Here is a 22,384-nt window from a genome sequence, read left to right as displayed (position 1 = left end):
ATTTCCGACCTCTCCCTACATTGATGTCTATAGTTATAGAATAGAGACTATAGATATGCATCTTATGTTTTTTTTCCTTTCTAGACTTTTTTGTTATTAACTTATCTTAGAACGCTGTCGACATTAAGGACAGAAGATGAAAGGGACTAAAGGAGAGAGATCAGATGAACCTGTATTTTTATTTCTCAATTTTAAATTCATTGCTTGTTCATTGTTAGAGTGCAGATCATAAAATTAGCCTGGGGCTCTTGGAGAAAACAATTTTCAAAAACATCCGTACATTTCGACCAATACTTTTAATGTCTACATTGGTCTTTAAATCAGATGATTTATCAAGACTACGAAGATATCACATGTCACGTGGCCCTGATGATGACCAATGAGACCAATAGGAAATCTAACTTAGCTGAAACATTTGTATAGAAGGGTGACAGTCTTTGGGACTTACTATTACAACAGTCGTAAACTCCATAATCCACACTAAAGCCGCTTGCTGTTGATGAGGCTGTTAATTGGCTGGTCCTTGGTGTCACTTGACTAGTAGGTTTATCACACACTGTTGAAAGGACAAAAAAAAACAGCTATAAGTCTCATTGACAGGAAACTTAAAGCCATAAATAAAAAATAAACATGTCAATAATATTTCACTTAGACTAGACCAGAGCTAAGCTAAATTCAGAATACTCTGAGAAGCACTGTTATTCTAATGTCTTAGGTCTAAAGGTATACGCTTTTCCAATCGCTCATGTTTCTAAATGACGTGACTTATGTGGCCTACAACAAAAAGTTGTTTTTAACAATCTTACCGGTGAATAACTTTTCTCTGGTGATTAAACATCCTAGATTGGTCACACAATTTGAATCGTCTATAACAAAACCTTCTAATTTTTATCCATTCTGCGATTAGTTCGTTTAAGGGGTTTAAAAAAAAAGGTTCCTCTTTCAGACCTTTGCGATTTATGGGGGCTGATGATGTAAAGCTCATCTATTTCTACGGTCGAAAGTTAACGAGGGTGTCATGTGGTTAGCACAATTTATTTCCCCAGCATAAGCCAGGTCTCATTAGAGTTGGATGGACTAAGGCTGTCACTAAGGTCTCACGTTCGTGCTAAAAATCTTGAATCAAATCGAAGTCTCGAGAGCTGTTAAAAATATAATTTTATGTTTTCTCGCTCCTAAAAAAATAACGTGGCTATTGTTTCGTTTGTTTGATAAGTCATTTGTGCAGTTTGGATTCAAAAGTAAAAAAAAAATATTGCCCACATTTTAAAATAGACTCACAACAAATATAAAGCTAACATGCCGATTTGTATGTTAGTAAATCATTCTAACAGTCAATTAGTTACCAGACTCACAGTTTCTAACATTTAAATTTTAATGACCTCTATTTGTAAACATCTCTTTTTGAAATATTTAAAACTTCGCCAGTGAGATAATAGTTATTATTAACAAACAAGATAAGTCACGCTTCAACTTAGAACCAAAAAAAAAGTTTTAAATAACTGAAACGATTTCTACAAATAAAAATGTCTTATTAAACTTCAGTTTTGTTCTTTGACTATCATATTTCATATAATAAATATGAAGGGATGTTTTATATATACAATAACTAAAGCTGTTTCATTCTCGAAAGCAGAATATATGACTGTGTTCGTATTACAAATATATCTGTTGTATATATTTCTTGTATATTTCAACGTTGCTTCTAAATTATTATGAGAAATCCATAATCGGCTACCTAAAAAGGGGACTCGAATTTGAATTCCAGTGTAGGCAAGGAATTGTAAAATGGTATTTGACTCGGGGCAGAGTTGTGTTTGCTAAGCGCCAAAAAAAAAAACGGAAACCTGCTCCCAGATACAAAAGTGATTTGACCAAAGCGCACGGAACATGCTAGAACATAAAAGAAGCGCTATACGAAGGAAGTTTCAAAACAGAAATACATACAAATCTTTTTTTGTTTTTTTTGTTTTACACGTATGGAGTAAACATTCTGGCCTAAGACGATTAGGAGTTATTTTTGTTTTTAGATGATAAAGTAAAACTCAAGTCTTAGGTGTAACCTGAGGATCACGTGACTTTAAGTGCGAACATGTTGGCTACTTAAGTCACCTATACCGTTGGGGATTAATGCGAACTGCGAACTGTGTCTTGCTTTAAAAAATACACTTTGCAATGTATGCATATAGTTATTTCGTAAAAACAAAAGGGTCATGGAAGACAAAATAGTTTGATTATTTTTCTTGCGAATGTTTTAATCACTATACAGAAGTACACACTCAATAAGACTTTAAATTTGTTTTTAAATATGATGCTTGGTTACGTAAAAACAGCAAATGTAATAAAAAAATAAAAAAAAAAAAAGCTCACAGTAAGTGTAATTGTATTAATTAGTTTAGATCAGTCATGTAATTAAATTTGCAATGGATCTAGACTAACAATAATAAATCGGTTCCCGGTCATTTCATCCCCGGTCACTCCATCCCCGGTCATTTCATCTTCTGGTCACTTCATCCCCTGGTCACTTCATCCCCCGGTCACTTCATCCCCGGTCATTTCATCCCCTGGTCACTTCATCCCCGGTCATTTCATCCCCTGGTCACTTCATCCCCGATCATTTCATCCCTTGATATTTTCATCATCTGATCATTTTTATCTAGCAAATTGTAATTTCAAAAATCATGAAATGAGCAATATTTAATGTATTCATTTTTTTTATTTAAATGACAAAATTGTAACACATTAATGTTTAAAAGGAATTAAAGCAAAACTTATACATGCGACATGATATCCCGAGGATGGGTGAACTCCGCCTTTATTAGAAAAAAATAAAACCTTATTTGAAGGCTAAAAATGACGCGCCCATTTTCAAGAAAGAGCGATTGAAAAATAAAATTAAAGTGAAATATAGTCGTACTTTCACCACACCTTGGCCTTTGATGATAAGTTATCAGCGGCACGGTCAAAATTATTCTAATCGCACTTCTATCTCTCAAATAATTTTCACTACTTCCACCAAACCTTGGCCTTAGATCAGGATAATATTATAATATTACATCGCCCACATCCAATAGAAGCGCTATAGCTAAGTACACACCTAGATTTACAATATAATATACGATTTCTCATTAAGAATACAAAGTGGAGGGGAAACACTATAAACACATTAGTAACAAGTCATAAAATGTCAAAAAGCGTTCTACATAATCATATTGTTATAAACCTGGTGGTGGCACAAATGGGGGTAGTGGTGTGTGTGTAGTCAGCCGACGCAAATCGCCCCAGGCCAGCGCTAGACGAGCGGTCAACCGTGACGAGTTACGACGGTCAGCCGAGACCGAGTATCAACATGAAGGTTCGAGTAGGATCGTCGTCGTGAACAGAGCTCAGGAGCGTCACGAGAGTTGTAGTCATCTGACCACCTAGAAACGTCGAGCGGCGTTCTGTCCGGTTCTAGAAGGCCAGTAGGGACCCTATATAAGGAGCGGAGGTGTCGCAGTCAAGACGGTGGAGAGCCCGGTTCACTACAGTCCGGTCGACTACAGCACAGTTCAGCGGTGTGGTTCTGTACGGAGCATTACGACGGTTCAGTGCGGAGTACTATCAAGTACAGTTGAGACGAACGGCGTCTTGATCTTGGTCTGTGATCGAGTCCGACACAACGAGCCCAAGTGTGTGAAGTCAGTCCTGAAGTGTTGAACCCAGTGCAAGCCCGGAACGAGACGGAGAGGCCAGTGCAAGAGTTGATACGGCGGTACGGTGTTATCGGAGAGATATTTGTACAGTGTACGTGTTGCCAATTGTACAGTATTGGCTGTTATTTATTCAACTATTAAAGTGTTACGTTACTTTGGAGCTCTGAGTTGTCAAGTCCTTTAAGTTGGTGGTGTATGGTGCAGTTTGCAGAGAGCCTGGATAGTGAGATTCGTAACAATATTTATATATAAAATATTTAATTGGGGATGAAATGACCGGGATAAAGTGACCGGGGATGAAGTGACCAGGGGATGAAGTGACCAGGGAATGATATGACTGGGGATGAAGTGACCGGGGATGAAATGACCGGTCACCAATAAATCTGTACGACTAGAACTATTGTTACCGTTTGTTTTTGTTTAGCGCAATTTCATGCTTTTAGAGTTGTCAATGCGCTATGATCCTAGCACTTGTTTGGACCAGATGGGAAGGAGCGTGGGATAAAGAGGGTATCTGAGAAGGTTAGAAATAGAAGGTTTTATAGTTATCTATTGTTATTTTCATTTCTTTAATCCACGACTTGCTTCTCGACTCGAAGTATAAAAGGGACTAATTAAACCTATGCCACCACCTTTTTCCAAAAAACTAAATAATTACCAATAGTTTATTTACAAAATAATTCGTTAATTTTTAAATTAATTCTTCTTTTGTCAGGTAAAAGAAATAATTTAGCAAATTTCAACTTTATCCGAGAGTAGATGTGAGAGAAATAATGTGTAGAAAATTTTATCAGACAGACAGAAGGACAGAGTGAGTTGATATAAGCTTTGCCGTTGCAATAATTCCAAGCACAGTAGGCCCCCTAGATATGATGACGTAATCTATTTTCTATAGCGCGTTTTGTTTTTGAGTTTTTCACAGTACACATGACGAACGGACAGACGATTAGACGGACAACACAAAACCATAAGCAACTTTTTCCCTAAAAAAATCCAATGCTTGTTTTGATTGCGGATTACAACAGAAGTGCATTAAGTAAATCTAATTGTTTCGTGTGCTTATAGGAAACGTTTATTTTTCAGTTGTTGTTTTTATATCTCTTAAAGGACATCCACGTGCTATTCCATCTTAGACATAGACTATATATTACATGATCTTAGACTATAGCAATTCGATGGCGTTTTATTTCCTACGTTCAAGTGATTACAATAATGATTCAATGCTGTTTAATTGTCTTTTTTTTTTTTTTGGTCACTTTCAGAGATCAATGCCTGCACATTAAAAAATGTCTATTGAAAGAAAGCTCATGAAGTTTGTATCATGCTGAAGTGTCTCTATTTTGTATGTTCTTTAGTAATCTCTAAACTTATGTAACACACATGGTATACAATCTTTGTATGTTCTTTAAGGAAAGATACAAAGATAAAGGCACATTCCTTGTTCCATATGCTAGGACAAATGTGTACAAATGCTCCTTCTTTGCTAGTGCTATTAGAGCATGAAATGGGTTGCCTGAGTCATCCAGGAAAACCAATGACTTGGCAGGAATTAAGACATTGATTAGCATGCATGACTAGAGTGACCTAGGAACCACTAGCGGATCCAGAACTTTGGACTGGGGGGGGGGCGATTTTTTTCCAAACCCTAACCCTAACGCCCAGTAAACCCTAACCCTACGCATAAACGTGCGTACAGCACACACACACACACACACATACATACACATATATATATATGAGAATAAAAAAGCAGCATTTCTCAACCTTCGGCGAAAAACCAAACAACTGGGGCAGCGCTATAAGGTTTTCTTGCTTTTTCACTGCAAAAACGTATTCTCCTGACATCTACAGCTTATTATTCATTAATAGAGTTCGGGGCGAAGCCCCGACGCCAAAAGCGTTTTCTTGCATTCTTCATTGCAGAAACGCATTCTCCTGACATCTACAGCTTATTATTCATTAATGGAGTTCGGGGCGAAGCCCCGACGCCAAAAGCGTTTTCTTGCATTCTTCATTGCAGAAACGCATTCTTCTGACAAGTACAGCTCATTATTCATCAATGGAGTTCGGGGCGAAGCCCCGACGCCAAAAGCGTTTTCTTGCATTCTTCATTGCAGAAATGCATTCTCCTGACATCTACAACTCATTATTCATAAATGAAGTTCGGGGCGAAGCCCAGACGCCAAAAGCGTTTTCACTGCATTCTTCACTGCAAAAACGCATTCTCCTGACCTAAAGCTCATTACTCATACTATTAGAAACGGACCTTTCGAATAATGTAGTACTTGAAAAATATTCTAATATGACTTTATAATACATTGCAAATAAAACCGATTTGTTCCTTGAAAAGATAGGATACCCCACGTATTTAGATTTTTGCTTTGAGGATCACCGCCGAAAAAAAACTTATTCGATAAATTGTATTTAAGAAAACTCTAGTATAAATTGTGAGTTATAGTTCCAAAATTTTTAGCTAGAAAAATATCAGTTTGAGTAAAGGCTGGGAAAAGGCGACTATAAAAACATTATTTGAGTTTAGAACTCATCTCTATCATGACTCTTATATTGAAAAATTTCGTTTGAATTCTAACTTTTCCAATACAAAGTCTTTCTTAAAATAATTATGATAAATTCATGTGAAATTACAAAAACTCAGTCTGGAAATGGGAATGGCGGTAGAGTGAAAACGATTAATCCTCGCTCCTTTAATAATTTCTACTAAAGATTGCATTTGGCATTAAAGAATAGTGGATAGGGTTGGGGCGACTCGATACAATAATTTATTTTATTTTATATAAATTATATTAATGACAGATTTTTTTAATTTTGTAATTTCTTAACTATAATACAAAAAGAAAAAGTATTAATTTGTCCGATGGGGGAAATAAGATTGCATGTATCGCCCCTCCCACTTGGTACAACCCTTTTTCATCTAAATTTACTAATGATACAATTTGAGATTAGAGTGTGGTACGACATAATATTCAATGGGTTACATATCAATACGTAGTTTATATTATATAGATATTCAACTAATTTTATTCACAAACTTTGATTCTCCACAAAAATAGAACCGCCCCCCCCCAGCACTCAGAGGGCTAGAGTGGGGAGGGTAGTACATGCAATCGCCCCCCCCCCCTCACCCCACCGAATCGGCCAAAATACCAGAAAGGGAGCGACTTAATATAAAATTTATATATTAATTCAACTAATTTTGTTCACAAACTATGATTTCTTCATAGAAACGGACAGCCCCCCCCCCATTCAAAGGCTTTAGGTGGGAAGGGCAGTAGAGGTATTCGTCCCCCCCCCCAATCGGCAAACAGGGAACGACATAATAAAAAAATAGGTTAAAATTAAAATATCAATAACAAGTTTTAATGATATAGATATTTAATTGATTTTGTTAGCAAGTTGTGATTTCTACAAATAAATTTGACCGCCCCCCCCACTCGAAAGTGTAAGTGGGGGCGGGATTGATACCATCGCCCCCTCCCGACCCCACCAAATCAGCCAACATACTAGAGGGGGGGGGCGAAATAATCTAAAAATAGGTTGAAATATAAATAATTAGTATATATTTTTAACATAAGTAATAAATTTGTATACAAATTGTTTGAATCCTATAGTAAAGTTCGTCCGCCCCCCCCCTTCGGGGGGGGGGGTCGGCCGAGTGGGGGGGGGCGATCGCCCCTACCGCCCCCCCCCCTGGATCCGCCAGTGCTAGGAACACACGTAGGACATAATTATCTTTTTTTTTTTTTGATAAAGTCTATTTTTCAAAAGATAATAATCTCTAAACTTGTGTAACACACATCGTATAACTAAATAATAGGTCAACAACTAACGATAATCAGTTCCATGTGTGCGATAGTAAAAGTATACAAAATGACAATATTAACAGACTATAACAATACAAGAACAAACAATCAGTTTTTGCTGAATTAGATTTCTAAGTGTAATCAGGAAGTAAAGTTTATTTTAAACAACACGGCGGCTCATTGAAATGGGTTTCGGCTATTCTTCTGAGCAAGTCAACGGGAGCCATTGTAACTCTTTCTTTGCTGTCGTCTGACTGAGCAGGGTGTCACTTGCGAAATCTTTAGACTCTGTCCTGTTCTGGTATTCATGGTTTGTCAGGCATGACCGAAGAACGGCCTCATTTCTCAAAGAACAGAACTAGTAATTGATCATTGAATAAGTTTAGCTTCCGTGTCCTACGATTTGTTGAGAGTGTGATCATTGCAGGCTGTTGCTAAATATACAGGCCTAAAGTTTATGTGTGCATGCAGATTCCTAAAAATGTAGATAAGGAAGATAGAAAAATATTGTTGTAAATCTAAAGCAGGCAACTCAACGAAGTTCTATAGTATACAGATATGTGTGTTTATTGAAATTATTCACCAGGATAAACACAGCCTTGTTCCTAATTCTACCAATCCTTTCTCCACCAAACCTGAATATGAACCAACTGCAGCCTTCCCTGCTTCGCTCCAGGTACTATTACAGTCTTCAGGCAGCACAAAAGATGCTTCCCTAGTTCCCAACAATTCAGACTTTCCCTAATCACTTGATACACTGTTCTTTCTTCACATAGTCTTCATGTCCTTGTTCAATAGTGCGCTCGTACGCTCCTCAAGCACTGGTGCAAGGCAGGGTTACGACAGTGTATAACTAGAAGTTTTTAAAACATATGGTTCCATGCATATATGATCTTTTGTAATGAATGTAGTTCATCAATGTCTTCAATTCATTGATCACTATCAAATTGTCTTGTTACTTTCGGACGTTCATTCAGGGGATTATTACGTCCTACCCCAAACCTCGCGCAGGGTGGGTGGTGGGCAGGGTTCAAACCCAAGACGATTATCACGACAGTTCATAACAGATTATACCGCACGGCAAAGGCAGCAATGAGACGTGATGGGGCTTAGACTTACCCTCCTTTAATTTCCTGGCTTCAAAATGTTATTTAATGTTAGCACAATTGGATTTGTTTGAAAGTATGACTAACCTAGGAGTTCATGTTTTTCAAGAAATGTTAGCAGCGTTAAAGAGAAGATAATCAATAGTCCTTCTCGGGCGTTGTTATGCGTCAACTAAGATTAATGCAATCATTAAATACGTCATTTTTTTGTTCAAATTACGTCATTTTTCTTAGGGTAACTAGTTTTATATTGATAGTTAAAATTGTTATGCTATTTATATTTTCATAAAGTACAAAGTACTAAAGGGTAAGTATAATATTAAATGTGTATTTTCTACTATCGTGGCCTAAGAAAAACAGCCACTCAAGGATGTACATTTCACCTTGAGTACTGAGAATAGAAAGCAAATAGAAATGTAATATTGCTATTGAAAATATGAAGTTCTAAACAAATAATTTCTTGGATATCGGTAGATGCATTAACCGTCAACTTGAACTACAATTAAACACTGTACTATTTTTACTTCTCTTGTTGGGGGGGGGGGGGTGCAACCAACCAGATATACGTCATTCTAAAGCTGAAGACCGATATCTTGTTTTCATATCTAGAAATCTACAAGCGCACATAAAACTTTAGGTAAATAATAGTTGTCCGCGAAGCTTCGGCCTTTGTCTGTAGGGCGTGGTTCAAAGACAGTGTGGAGGACATGAAATATTACAAAGGAATTCAACTTGAGATGGAACTAAAGAGGGATCATCACGCACAATATGACCTTCTGGTTTCTAAGTCAAATTTCTTGTTACAAATTTTTGTCTAGTTTTAAAATTCTCAAATAAGATGATATCGTTAAATTCTATTATTCGATACTCTTGAAGTAAAGAACAGCAGCAGTTATTACACTGAGTATAACAAAAGAATATATATATATACATATATATATAACTTTTTAAAAAAGCAAACTTATCTTAGGTGTAATTGTATCAATTAGTTTGGATCAGTCGTGCAATTAAATTTGTAATAGATCTAGACCAACAACAATAAATCTGTGCAAATAGAAACATTTTTAACAAATGTCGTTGTTTAGCGCTATTTCATGCTTTTAGCTTTCTCTATGATCCTATCATTTGTCTGGGCCAGTTGGGAACATGGGTTTGGGGGAAGAGGAAAGATGGGTGTATCTCTTTGAAAGTGACCGTCATTGCTTTTAGAATGCATAGAAAAAGGTGTACGACTTGAATTCGAACTCAAGCCTCCTCTATGGGACTAATTTAGCTTCAATCAAGTACAATTTCTTTTCCCTTGTTTGATCCCAAACAAAATAATTAATAACCAAAAGTTAATTAAATAACTGGTTATTTTTTCCTTTGATTCTTGTTTTGTAAGATACTAAAAATAATTGCGAACTTTTTAACATACAGACTTGATATAAGCTTTGCAAAAATGTTTTTAGTTTCCTTCTGTACATAGTAGACTACAAGTTGTTATTAAAATACACCAAGAATGCAGCTGTATAGTAGATTTGTTATTATCATTGTAGGCCCTGTAAACCTATCTATATAACCTAGTAGTGTGGGAAGAGTGGTCGAGAGGCTAAGTACGCTTGAACTTGGCTTGGTTTGTCTACCTATGAATGGGGCTCGAGGTTCGACACCCGAGTCGGGTTTATTTATTTAGTCTAGAAGTCATTACCACTAGAACTATAGACAAAGAAAAGTAGACCTAATTACCCTGGATAATCTGCAGCACAAAGAATATATAGGATACATCTAAGCCTACATGCCAACAAGTCCATAAAATTATAGAAAAAAAACTGTTGCCATTACGCTTATTGCCGTATTTATTACATTGGTAGATCCTCATTAATCTTCGGACTCGAAGACAAGCCTTATTATTAGATCGATATACTAAATCGTGTATTTCGTGTATTTATGTGGAGCAAAATCTCTATACTTTTATTTTAGTGTCTGAATCAAATAGTAATATTATAGATTGATGTTCTCATTAGTTACTAATTGATACTCTCATTAGTTTTTACAAAACTTACATCAATTCTATTCTGTCTTCTGTCTGGTACAAATTTTGAACACGTAATTTTTCACAATTGTCTACTGTACTTAAGAAAACGCGAATCAATTAAAATGTTTACCAATTAGTCAATTAATTATGGGTACTTTTTTTTTATTGATATCGAAAAAACGATTCTACGTCATTGAGAGATATGGTTGTAGGCTAAATGTGTACCTCTTCTCCTTAGATAAGATTTAATTTTTTTTAACGTATTTTTATATTTATAATAACAATAAGGCTTGTCTTCGAGTCCGAAGATTAGTGAAGAGTGCAGTATTTCCCGTGGCTGCGCAGACCCAGCTGTGACCGACGTATTTTGCCACAACCAGGGCAAGCATAACCATTGTCCGCAGGTGGTCGATTTAGATTTTCTATTCGCCGTCTCCGTTTGTCTTCGGCAGCGGATTTTCTTTTGAACTCAAATGTGTATCTCGCGGCCTTCGTGAGTGACCTCCAGCTGTCTCGTTCTGAGGCCGCATGCAACCAGGTGCTCTCTTCTATTTCAGTTAAGGAAAGTTGACGCCTAAGCTGGTCTTTGAAGCGTTTCCGTGGGGCGCCTCTGTTACGTCGACCACCTTTTAGCTGACCAAAAAAGACTGCCCATACGGGATACGTGCCCTACTCAGCGTAACTGTCGGACCATAAGAAGTCCCTCTATACTGTCCATACCGGCGTTCGCAAGGACATCGCTGTTTGTAGTGCGGTCCTTCCACCGTTTGTCCATGATGGAGCGCATGTTATTATTTGTATCAATGGATCATTCTGACCGCCCAGGCACCCCCCCCCCCTCTAAACATGTCGCACTTATCGCACCTGCCTACCTTTTTGTCGTTATTTCTTATCATTTGTTAACTGAAGTAGGAATTCTACTTTCTAGATAAGACGATCGGTACCGCCCTTTATTATTTGATATTGAATGTCGGCTGGTAGCATAGTTTATACTAAAGAATAGGATTTATCGTGGAAAACAATGGGGATATTATTTTCAACATCGATCTAAAGTTTGACTTCAGAAATTGTGCCGCTACTAATGAACCCAATCTATATTAAATATTCTCATTAACATTTAGTGTTAACTAGGACATTTGTTTTTTACTGTTATGTTATAAATTGATCAAACATTAAAGCAATGACATATGATCAGAGTTTTTGCACTAACACATATTTACAAGATGCTATATTACTACGTGAGGACTTTTCCTTAGTGATTAGAGACGTGATCAATGGGCAAGACTTGGATAGTAACAACATCCATCTCTTAGACTACACACACAAAAAAAGACACTAAACTCTTCTTTGGGTTCATAAAAGTCTATGTTCAAATTTATCAAATTTGTCGGCCTGGTGTGTGATTATGCGACGCTAGACGTCAACACTGCCAACAAAACAAAACAGCACGTGGATTAAGCAACGTTCCCTTTGTTAATACTTGATATGTAAGTTATAGTCCTTAGTCATTGTGAGTCATGCATCTTTTGTTGTGAACAGGGGCTTCCTGCCTAAGATGGCGTCCTGTGTTGAATGATTAAAAGTGTTCGGCCCAACTACGACAATAGTTGCCTTAAGTCTTCAAGGCATACTTAACACCCTTATTTTCTGGTGGCCACCTCCACTCTCCACACACTAAATCTGCAGGACGTGTTCTTATTTTCTGGTGGCCCACTCCACCCTCCACACACTAAATCTGCAGGACGTGTTCTTATTTTCTGGTGACCCCCCTCCACCCTCCACACACTAAATCTGCAGGACGTGTTCTTATTTTCTGGTGGCCCCCTCCACTCTCCACACACTAAATCTGCAGGACGTGTTCTTATTTTCTGGTGGCCCCCTCCACTCTCCACACACTAAATCTGCAGGACGTGTTCTTATTTTCTGGTGGCCCCCTCCACTCTCCACACACTAAATCTGCAGGACGTGTTCTTATTTTCTGGTGGCCCCCTCCACTCTCCACACACTAAATCTGCGACGTGTTCTTATTTTCTGGTGGCCCCCTCCACTCTCCACACACTAAATCTGCAGGACGTGTTCTTATTTTCTGGTGGCCCCCCTCCACTCTCCACACACTAAATCTGCGACGTGTTCTTATTTTCTGGTGGCCCCCCTCCACTCTCCACACACTAAATCTGCGACGTGTTCTTATTTTCTGGTGACCCCCCTCCACACACTAAATCTGCAGGACGTGTTCTTATTTTCTGGTGACCCCCCTCCACCCTCCACACACTAAATCTGCAGGACGTGTTCTTATTTTCTGGTGGCCCCCCTCCACTCTCCACACACTAAATCTGCAGGACGTGTTCTTATTTTCTGGTGACCCCCCTCCACCCTCCACACGTTAACAAAACAGTGGGACTTCCACTTCCACAGTTCATACAGAACAACGCTTAGAATGTCATATAGATAAAGAGCTGTTCTCTTAACAAAATACAAACCTACCCATTACCAGCTATCTCTTGTTCGCTCATGCAAGACACACACAAGAGACACCCTACAGTGTTCCATAAACGGCCTCATTGAAAATGTAAAAAAAAAAATAAGGTTTAGATCTAGAATTCCTATATTAAAAAAACGGATGGTTAAGATAAATGTATTTATTTATAAATATCTATGGTCGAAATTGCGAAATTGGAATGGGATTTAGTCACAGAGTGAAAGAAAAATTGAGCTTATGTAGAAAAGAGCTCGCATATTGTTGATAATAATCTTTGACCTGCCTTCATCTCGTTTAGTAAGTAAGGGTTTACATTACGCCTGACAATTTATTATATACTCAAAGCCACCCATTTCCGTTGCTATAATAACTTGGGAGGTTTGGCCACGAGACCTCCATCAGCTCCAAACAAACGAAAAAGACAAACAATTAATATAAAATAGGCTTTTAGCTTATTTAGTTTTAGCTAATTTAGTTAACATATTTAATCTAATTAAGCGTATGCCATTTTTTTTACTTAGATCCAAAGGGTTTCTTGTACGTAGTCTATTGTATTCTTCTTTACTGTTGTTCACCCCTGCACGTTCGACCTCATTATTACAGTACCTCTATTCAAGTCACTCCTTCATGGACACGGATCCCACACTGGGAAACTCTATTTAGAGCGTTATAATTTTTTAAAGTATAAAAAGAATTGTAATTAAATTTGGCTTGAAGACTAGAAAATATTTATCTTGAACAAGCTATACATCTTCGGGTATTTCCGCTTGTATGCCCTATTTATATATATAAGGCTTGTCTTCGAGTCCGAAGATTAATGAGGAATACAGTATTTCCCGTGGCTGCGCAGCCCCAGCTGTGACCTGCATATTTTGCCACATCCAGGGCAAGCATAACCATTGTCCGCAGGGCCCTATTTATAGCAGTTTAATAAATGAATGTTCAGGAACATTTTGCGCACCGTCTTCTAAATCTGTATATAAATGGCTATCATTAGAATATTACAATGTCTAGAAGATTTATAAATTCGCTTAACATGGATATTTTTTTTCCTCGTTTTTCCTCTTTTTTAACATTCATTGGTTATTAAGAGCAAAATAATGGCTCTATTAGTTTTATTTGGTATTGTCTTCTTTTTTTAAATGTTTTTCTTGTTTTTGAAGGTAATGGGTGTATGGGTAAACCCAATAGACTCTCCAAACTTGAATTCAAATAAGTTACAAATGATGAAAATCATTTCGTCTGTATATAATAACTGGACAATGCATGTGTTCGACCAAATAAAAAAACACAACACATTTTATTTTTAACAAACGTTGAACTAAGAAGTTCAGCAAAGAGAACAAATGTTTGTAAGCTTTGGGAAGTGTGTACAATGAAATAAAGCTTACATTTCAATAATAGTGACTTTCAATATGGGCACACGAAAAAATGGCTCACAGACAAATAGTTCACACGACTAATAGTTCCTTGACCATTGGTTCATTCTAGATAATAAGAATCTAAATGTAGGCCATCAAATCCGGAATCTTTGCTCTCCAGAACTAGAATAGAAGCTATTGAAACCGGAATCTTTACTCTCCAGAGCTAGAATGGAGGTTATCAAAGCTAGAATCTAGGTGAGCAATTAAGTCATCTAGATTATCAGAGTAGGAGTTTAAGCCGATATTATGTAATCCGGGACCATTATACAGAATCTATACGATGAGAGCAACGACCTGTATAAGTTTGCACTTCGACCGGATGCACGATGAAAGCGATTCACGATCATGTTTATTATTTAAAAACCAAAAATAAAATCAATATTGGACTTGATCAAGTGTGTAGTTTAGGGGTAGAATAATAATTGACAATTATAAACACAGTAGCTAGTCATCCGAAGCATTGTTTTAAAATTCATTCACGGGGTTCTATAGTTCGTTACATTTAGTGGGCCTATTGATTTTCATAAAGACCTGAACGAGCCGCAGTTTGATTAGCTCTGATTCAAACAAAGATAACAGGAATGTTTTGACTGACATTAGCCTATGCTCCATTTCATAACACTTTTTAAAAAAATATTTGTCAGATCCATGCTATTAAATTTGTTCTTATAACTTAGTTCTTTTCTATTTAATACTCAGCACCTAAACAGCTCAAGTAATAGAAAATAATCAGTCAACAATTATAGTTCTCAAGTTTAAAACTGTATGATGCATAAACTATTATACCTGTATATTATTTTGGAAGGTATAAACGCTTGAAAAAAATATCTTTAAGATAATTGTAAACAATCTTAGCTAGGCCTACATTCCATTTTTTTAACGTCTTTAAAACAAATGTGCAAATGAAAAAAAAAAAAAAAAAACGACTTCTCGTGATAACATGACCTATATATTGTAGGTCGTCGAAATCATTCTAGACAGATGCATTAATTCACCAAAACATGTCATGTGACTAAAAACATATTTCTCGGTGTCCTGTCTATGCTAAGTATGGCATACCTTTTTACAACAAATCAAATATAAAAGCCCGTGTGTATTAGGTTTGCACCTTCATGTGGTGAAATGATGGGGCTTTGGTTATGTTGTTCAAGTTGATTAATATCAAAGAGCTGATATCGATAACTTTAATCCTAAATAAAATAAGGTCAAAAATCGATTTGATTGACTGCTAACTAGCAGCAAACAAGATGGTGAATGAATTTCTAGAAAGTAAACCGTAGAATTTTATCACACAATAACACAAACATGCAACAATTTTATTTCACATGATTTTAGCTCTGGGGGTTATTCCCCCATTAAGACCACCTGAAATGCTCAAGCATCTATACAGCACGACGTAAGGGCTAATCTTCTTCCCTGCTTCAAGAAGTTTATGTTCGTTTTTTGATTGAATTACTGAATTGTAAAGATTAAAAATCTAAAGGTTTTCTTTTTAGCTAAAGTGGCTCTGTGAGATGCACCCATTGGTAAACATCTTCGACCTAATACCTCAGAATAAGACGCCCCGAAACTTTCGGTAGAGTTGGAGGTGCAACTTCTTTAATAAAACAAAGTAGGAGGGAGACGGAGCACTTCCAAAATATTTGTATCCTTTTAGTTTTGCTTGATATTTAATGTTAGGGAGCATCGTGGAGTTGACGCCGCTAGGAATAGATATTGCTTATGATCTGTTTCAAGCAAAGCTTTTAAAAGGGTAGACCTAGAGGACATTGATAAAGATCAGTACAATCAAATTATAGAGGGTGGGGTTCATAACTACAGGTGCGACATTTTCTCTCTGTTACTTACTCCTCTCCAACCTCACCCTCTCTCTCTTTCACTCTCTCTCTCTCCATTTCACTCTCTCTCTCTCTTTCACTATCTCTCTCTCTCTCTCTTAACAATTCATTTTTGCCCCGCCTTTTGTCTTTCATATTGCGTACATTGAAATCAAACAAAAAGTTCATATCCGGTTGTTGTAATTTATGAATTAAAAACAACCTAACGTTCGTCTGCCAAAATGTTTATCTCCCTTAGTGTATCTGCTTGTATTCATAAGTAGGACGTACTCAGGTGTCAACCTAAGTGGGCAGGTACTAATTGCTCAATACGATGTTTATCTCCTGAACCTAAACTGCTGGCGTGTGACCGCACTGAAGAAGGGAGTAGTCTTGCAGAAGTTACCTCTAAAATATCTGCGTCTAAAGGATGCACCTAAATACTAAGAAACACACACACACATTATCCATATGTAATAACTTCATTATAAAGTTTTGTTTTTTAAATACGGTATTGTCACAGTATACGAATGTATGTCACTAGCATGTGTAAACAGACAAGCAAATGAGGTCACGAGTAAAAAAAAAAAAAGAAGAAAAACAAGCTTGGAAAAGTCAAGTAATGTGTCTTCTTCTAGTCATTCATAAAGTCTGCAGACGAAAATGAGGCCACTTAAGTTGCAGCCTCAATCACAACCTCAACAGATAACGGAATGTTCTTTGTGGCCATTCCACAGTATTCCATACTGCCATCTTTGGACCACAAGACAATGCCTTATAAGTATAAGTCTTTACTTAGTTTCCACATAAAGTAGGCCTCTATACTAAAACCTTTTTCACCGTCGGACTCAAGAAAGGAAAAAAAGGGAAAAAAGGGTGGGGGGAGTATTTTTGTGGAGAAATTACATAATTAGTCAATAACTAAAATTATTTCAGCTAATTATTCATGATTTTAAATCTATTTTTATATTGTGTCGTACCTCCTCCCCCCCCCCATTCCATTTTTAATAGAAAAAAAAAGGAGGGGGGGGGTGGTAAAGCAGCTCTGATTGGTTAAAAGAATTTCGTAATAAAAATATGAAATGCAGGGGGACGGTGCTGGCTTTCGTGTTAACTCTGTTACAACCCTCTCCACACTCCACCATGAATAAAAAAAAACAAGTGCACTCAACGAGGCAATGTCTATGTTTTATTTTATAATTCAAAGGTTATAAAATATTTATTATCTATTCGTCATACATCGCCAAATGCAAGTCTTTGTTTCGTATTGAAAGGACAACGTTTGAAGGAATCGATTCAATAACAGTATGACATGTAATCGCCCCTACTTGAAATAATAAGATCACTTTGCACAAGTTTTTTAAAAGTTTAAACCATGGACACTGCATAATAGTTTTTGGTTTAAAAACGATTACCTCAATGTCATAGAATTCTATATTTCAGAGACTTATTTATTGTTATCTATTTACTGACTGTGCCATACAACTTATATTTGTACACTACATCGAACTCTTACTTGATTGCACCACGCAAATGCAAAACCAATTTAATTAATTAAACTCAGCTTGGTAAAAGATTTTACTTGAGGTCTTAATGTGAATCTTGCACTGTTTTAGAAACATGCAGATATATAATGCATAACAATGCTGTATTAACAAATGTTTGACAAGAAGGTAAGAACAAGCTATATGCGAATCTAATGTTCAAAAATGATGGTATTGTTTTCTTCGTTCCACGTATCTGGTATATGACCTGTATATATAGATTTAGATCTATAGTTTTATAATGCACACTAGTCTTACCTTCAGCAGTGGTTGTTTGGACAAGTAAGGTAATAATTGCACATGTCCAAAGATTCAATAGTCTCTGTCCAGACATTGTCAGTGAAGCAATGACCACTTGAAGTGGTCTGTCACAAAGAGAAGGCCAGATCAAGAATCACATATAAAATTATCCAGTAAGAGAAAAAAAATGTCTTTTGCTTGTTCAAAATTTATCTTTAAAAATCTTTTCTTCAATTCCAATAAACACTTAAATCATTTTAAAACTAGTCAATACAACCAAAACAAAGTCATAATTATAACATAAATCGGCGCTCTTGTAAAACCCAGCTCCTGGAAACGTCTTAAAACGTTTGTGCCGGATTGTTCTCTGAAAATATGTTCTCGCTAAGACAACGCCCTGCGTTCCCCCAGAACAGCCCACTGCTCCCCCTCACTTGGCAGTTGGAGACTAGAGCAGCAGACTATAGAACAATTTAATATAGATTACTAAGGTCCCTAGTGTTGAATACATCGAGGAAAAAATGGAGGGGGGAGGCATAGAGGAGAGACAGTTACTTATTGGAGAAGGTGGTGGGCCGGGTGCGGAGAGCCTAAAAAAGCGGTGGGGGGGGGGATAATGCGCGTTTGAATTTTTAAGCGCATTGGCGACTTCTTTGAACAAGTATGAAAGTCACGAGCGTGCAGTGGAGAGAGATAGTGGCATGCATAGCATTGAGGGTAGGGGAGTAACTGGCGATGGAAAGGGGGGGGGGGTATTTTAATGACAGTTTCACGTCATAACTCTATCAAAAAATTTTTTCAGAAGATCAAATCCTCTGCTGGCACTACAAGCGTGGGAGTTATTTGGCTTTTTTTTTTTTTTTTGTGTACTCCAGTGCTAAAGAGTCTAACTTCTGGATCATTTTAATTGGGCATTAGTTTAGGTCTACAAGCTACAAATGACTTATACATTCGTCACAATACATATCTCCAGTGAAATTAATGGGCTGAGAAAACCTTTTAGCAAAATTCCTGTCTATGTAGAATGACGTATTCTTTGGGATACAGCTTTATGTGCTTTTTATATGCAGTGTATACATGTTTATAATAATAACGATCATAATTACTTTACTTCATTATTAGTATTTATCAGAATCTGTTTTAAAAAATAAATTAGTTGCCGAGTACAGTCAACTTTAATGCTTACTAGACATTTTAAGCGATGTCCTTGTATCCACTATTAATACCAATATGACATTTTAAGCGATGTCCTTGTATCCACTAAGTTTTAACGCCAATATGATAATTTAAGCGATGTCCTTGTATCCACTATTAATACCAATATGACATTTTAAGCGATGTCCTTGTATCCACTATTAATACCAATATGACATTTTAAGTGATGTCCTTGTATCCACTAAGTTTTAATGCCAATATGACATTTTAAGTGATGTCCTTGTATCCACTAAGTTTTAATGCCAATATGACATTTTAAGTGATGTCCTTATATCCACTAAGTTTTAATGCCAATATGACATTTTAAGCGATGTCCTCGTGTTCAATCTGTTTTATTAGCTATCTGATTTTTTTTTGTGTTGGAAGTAAATGAGTTTGGTCATTGTGCTGACTTCTGGCCATTTAGCACTCTGCTTAACTGTAGACAAACAAAGCATGATCATTAAATCATTTACTGCCTAGACCGAAATTTTTCGAAGTGCAAATAGTTAATTACATTTAAAAGAAAAATTAATTCACTTTTGTTTTAGAAAGCTATCAACAATGCCAGTCGATAATTCTGTGTGAATTTATTAAAAGCCAAGCAGTTTTTTTGTGTGGAGACCCCCCCCCCCCCTACCACCCTTCAGTGACAATACACTTACGTCATCAACGTTTCCTGTCAAATTAATCCCGCTTTTCTTCTGGATTAAATATTTAGTTTCAATATTTAAAACAAACTTTTTTTTTCACTTTCGAAGGTCTCCATTTGAGGATGCGGCCCCGGTCCGCTGCCGTGTCTGGGCTCTGAATAGCTTTAGCCTTCGATAAAGGTTGTTGAAATTCAAGATTAATGTTGTCCAGTGAATAAAGGACAGCAAGTGTAATGCTAGCAATTGTTCGTACTTAAAGGAATGGAGTTTGACTTAGTCTAATCTACGTGGGTCTTTGTGAGTGGGTGGTGCACCAACAATGAGTATACCTTTTTATCAACAATGATATCCGTTAAATAACAAAATATTTCCTTGTACGATAAGGTAAACCCCCACTTCGTCTGAAAAATATTAAATAGGTTTGTTTAGCCTCGGGCGTTTGTAATTGAAATTCGCGTTGTTGTTGTTTTTTTTGAATGGGTGGGTCCCACACTTAAACATGTTATATGATGTAAGGACACAGGCATTAAAGTCCCAAACTGATGCAGTGAATCTAATTAGTATTTAATACATGTTTAGTATCTTCATAGATCGATCTTTTCCTGGGAGAAGAGTAAGTTTTTGGCGCCCAGATTTAACATCCATTTTTTTTCTATGCTCTAATGGCACTAGGGAAGAAGGAGCGCTTGTCCTTGCATATTGAACAAGAAATGTGCCTTTATCTTTGTGTTTTCTTTCTGAGTATTTTATTAGATTGTATTTTTACATTTCCATTCTTCGTAACATTTCCATAAACATGTAATAGATGGAACTTTAGAAGAGAAGTGAACTAGACAAAATAAATGTCATTTCTTTTCAATCTCCAGATCCCAGCAACACAATATTCAGCACATCTGTAAAAAAAAATAATTAACAATTTCTTTATTGCTTAATTTTAATTATGCATTAATTAATTTTTAACATTCTTTATTGCTTAATTTTAATTATGGCGTCAATTTTTGCTTTTTACTAAAATATGTGATATGTAGTATTAGCTATAATTGTATATCAAGTATGTTTTAATAATTTTGAATAATAAGTCACTTCGACATATCACATATAGCCTTGATTAGTTTCTCAAGGAAATGTTAAATGTGGGCTTATGAGATAAATAACACCACTACCACCAGTGGATAACAGCAGTTAAAAAAAACACCTACCATGAAATTTTTTTTGACTGTTTATTTCATTACAATATCCTATAGCTTTTTTACTTTCCCTTTAGTTTTGGCCCTTAGTAAAGAACGTATACATATAGTGCAAAGTAATAAAATAACAGATTTTGTTACGCACATAAATAGTTTGTTCAAAGAGAAACGCCCGTGTGCCGATAGACAATCCTGCAGATTAAACAAAGGGGAGGACAACCATTGTGATTTTTTTATGTTTGTCGGCTTTTCCTTTTCAGGAATGAAGGTAAATATACGAAGAAAGGGGGCACTAACCAGACTTCTCTAATGCTGGCATCAAATAGTAGGCCTACAGTTGATATCGAAAACAGATTTACTTTTCTTATCAGTAATGTCTATCTGTATCCGCTGTAGCCACCTAGCTGGTATTATTTCAGAACAAAGCTTTTAACTCCTCGTCAACAAGTGAACAAGCTACCTAGATCTATGAGCATTTGAACCCGATATGAAACGAAGAAATCTTTAAACGGATGCCTGTTGATACAAATTGGTTTCGATGGAATACCAACTACATAGGATATGAGCATGATCTCCTGCTGTAGTCCAGAACTTCTTTAGTATGACACAACTTAAAGAATTATTGACAGCCTTTAGCAACGGAATGCTATTGTTACTGTTTATCTAGATTCTAGATTAGACCAACTTATGCGTGCTTTAGTAATTAAAGAGCTCTCTCTTTCTAATGAGATCCCGCATGTATAGTTTTTCTTCTTTCATTGTTAATTGGCGTACAACGTCAGTGATTGCAAAAGCCTTTTTCTTGAAATAATTCGATAAAGAAATATTTAATATTAACTCATCAATTATAGATGAAATAGGATGCTGGAGACTTTGAAGAAAATTTTATAGCTAGAAAAGTTACATTATCTACAGACTATTTTCACAATAATTATGAAACTAACATTCTAGACTTTTGAAAATAAGTTGTGTTTCTTTGACCTCATCTCGAAGTTGTGATTTTTAAAAATGGATTGTGACTACAAAATCTGGGCCCAAAACACCCCAATAGAAAGAAAACTATATGGAGAGCTCCCTGATTTGGAAACCACTGCGCGGTTCATCTCATCATATATTGGTCTAGTCATCTGAGTCTTAAAGAGTAACACCTTTGGTACAATCACTAAATTTAGAAAGCCTTCAGGATAGAAGACTCAAAAGTAAAGTA

General features: G+C 36.5%; 1 protein-coding gene across 2 annotated transcripts in view; it reads right to left on the bottom strand.

The window, feature by feature from the left end:
• Positions 1-18,590, bottom strand: part of LOC106060763 (uncharacterized) — a 169,730-nt gene extending 151,140 nt beyond the window's left edge. For both annotated transcript variants that reach the window (XM_056031638.1, XM_056031643.1), the window contains exons 1-2: positions 18,162-18,590; positions 449-556 (exon numbers count right to left, since the gene is read on the bottom strand). In XM_056031638.1, coding sequence (XP_055887613.1) covers positions 449-556; positions 18,162-18,237 — 184 coding nt within the window. In that variant the 5' untranslated portion in view covers positions 18,238-18,590. The remainder of the gene's footprint in view (positions 1-448; positions 557-18,161) is intronic.
• Between the last annotated feature and the right edge of the window lie 3,794 nt (positions 18,591-22,384).

Source organism: Biomphalaria glabrata, chromosome 1, assembly GCF_947242115.1.
Source record: "Biomphalaria glabrata chromosome 1, xgBioGlab47.1, whole genome shotgun sequence".
Taxonomy (NCBI): domain Eukaryota; kingdom Metazoa; phylum Mollusca; class Gastropoda; family Planorbidae; genus Biomphalaria; species Biomphalaria glabrata.
The sequence above is the reverse complement of the archived record's forward strand: the minus strand, read 5'-3'. Positions and strand labels throughout refer to the sequence as shown.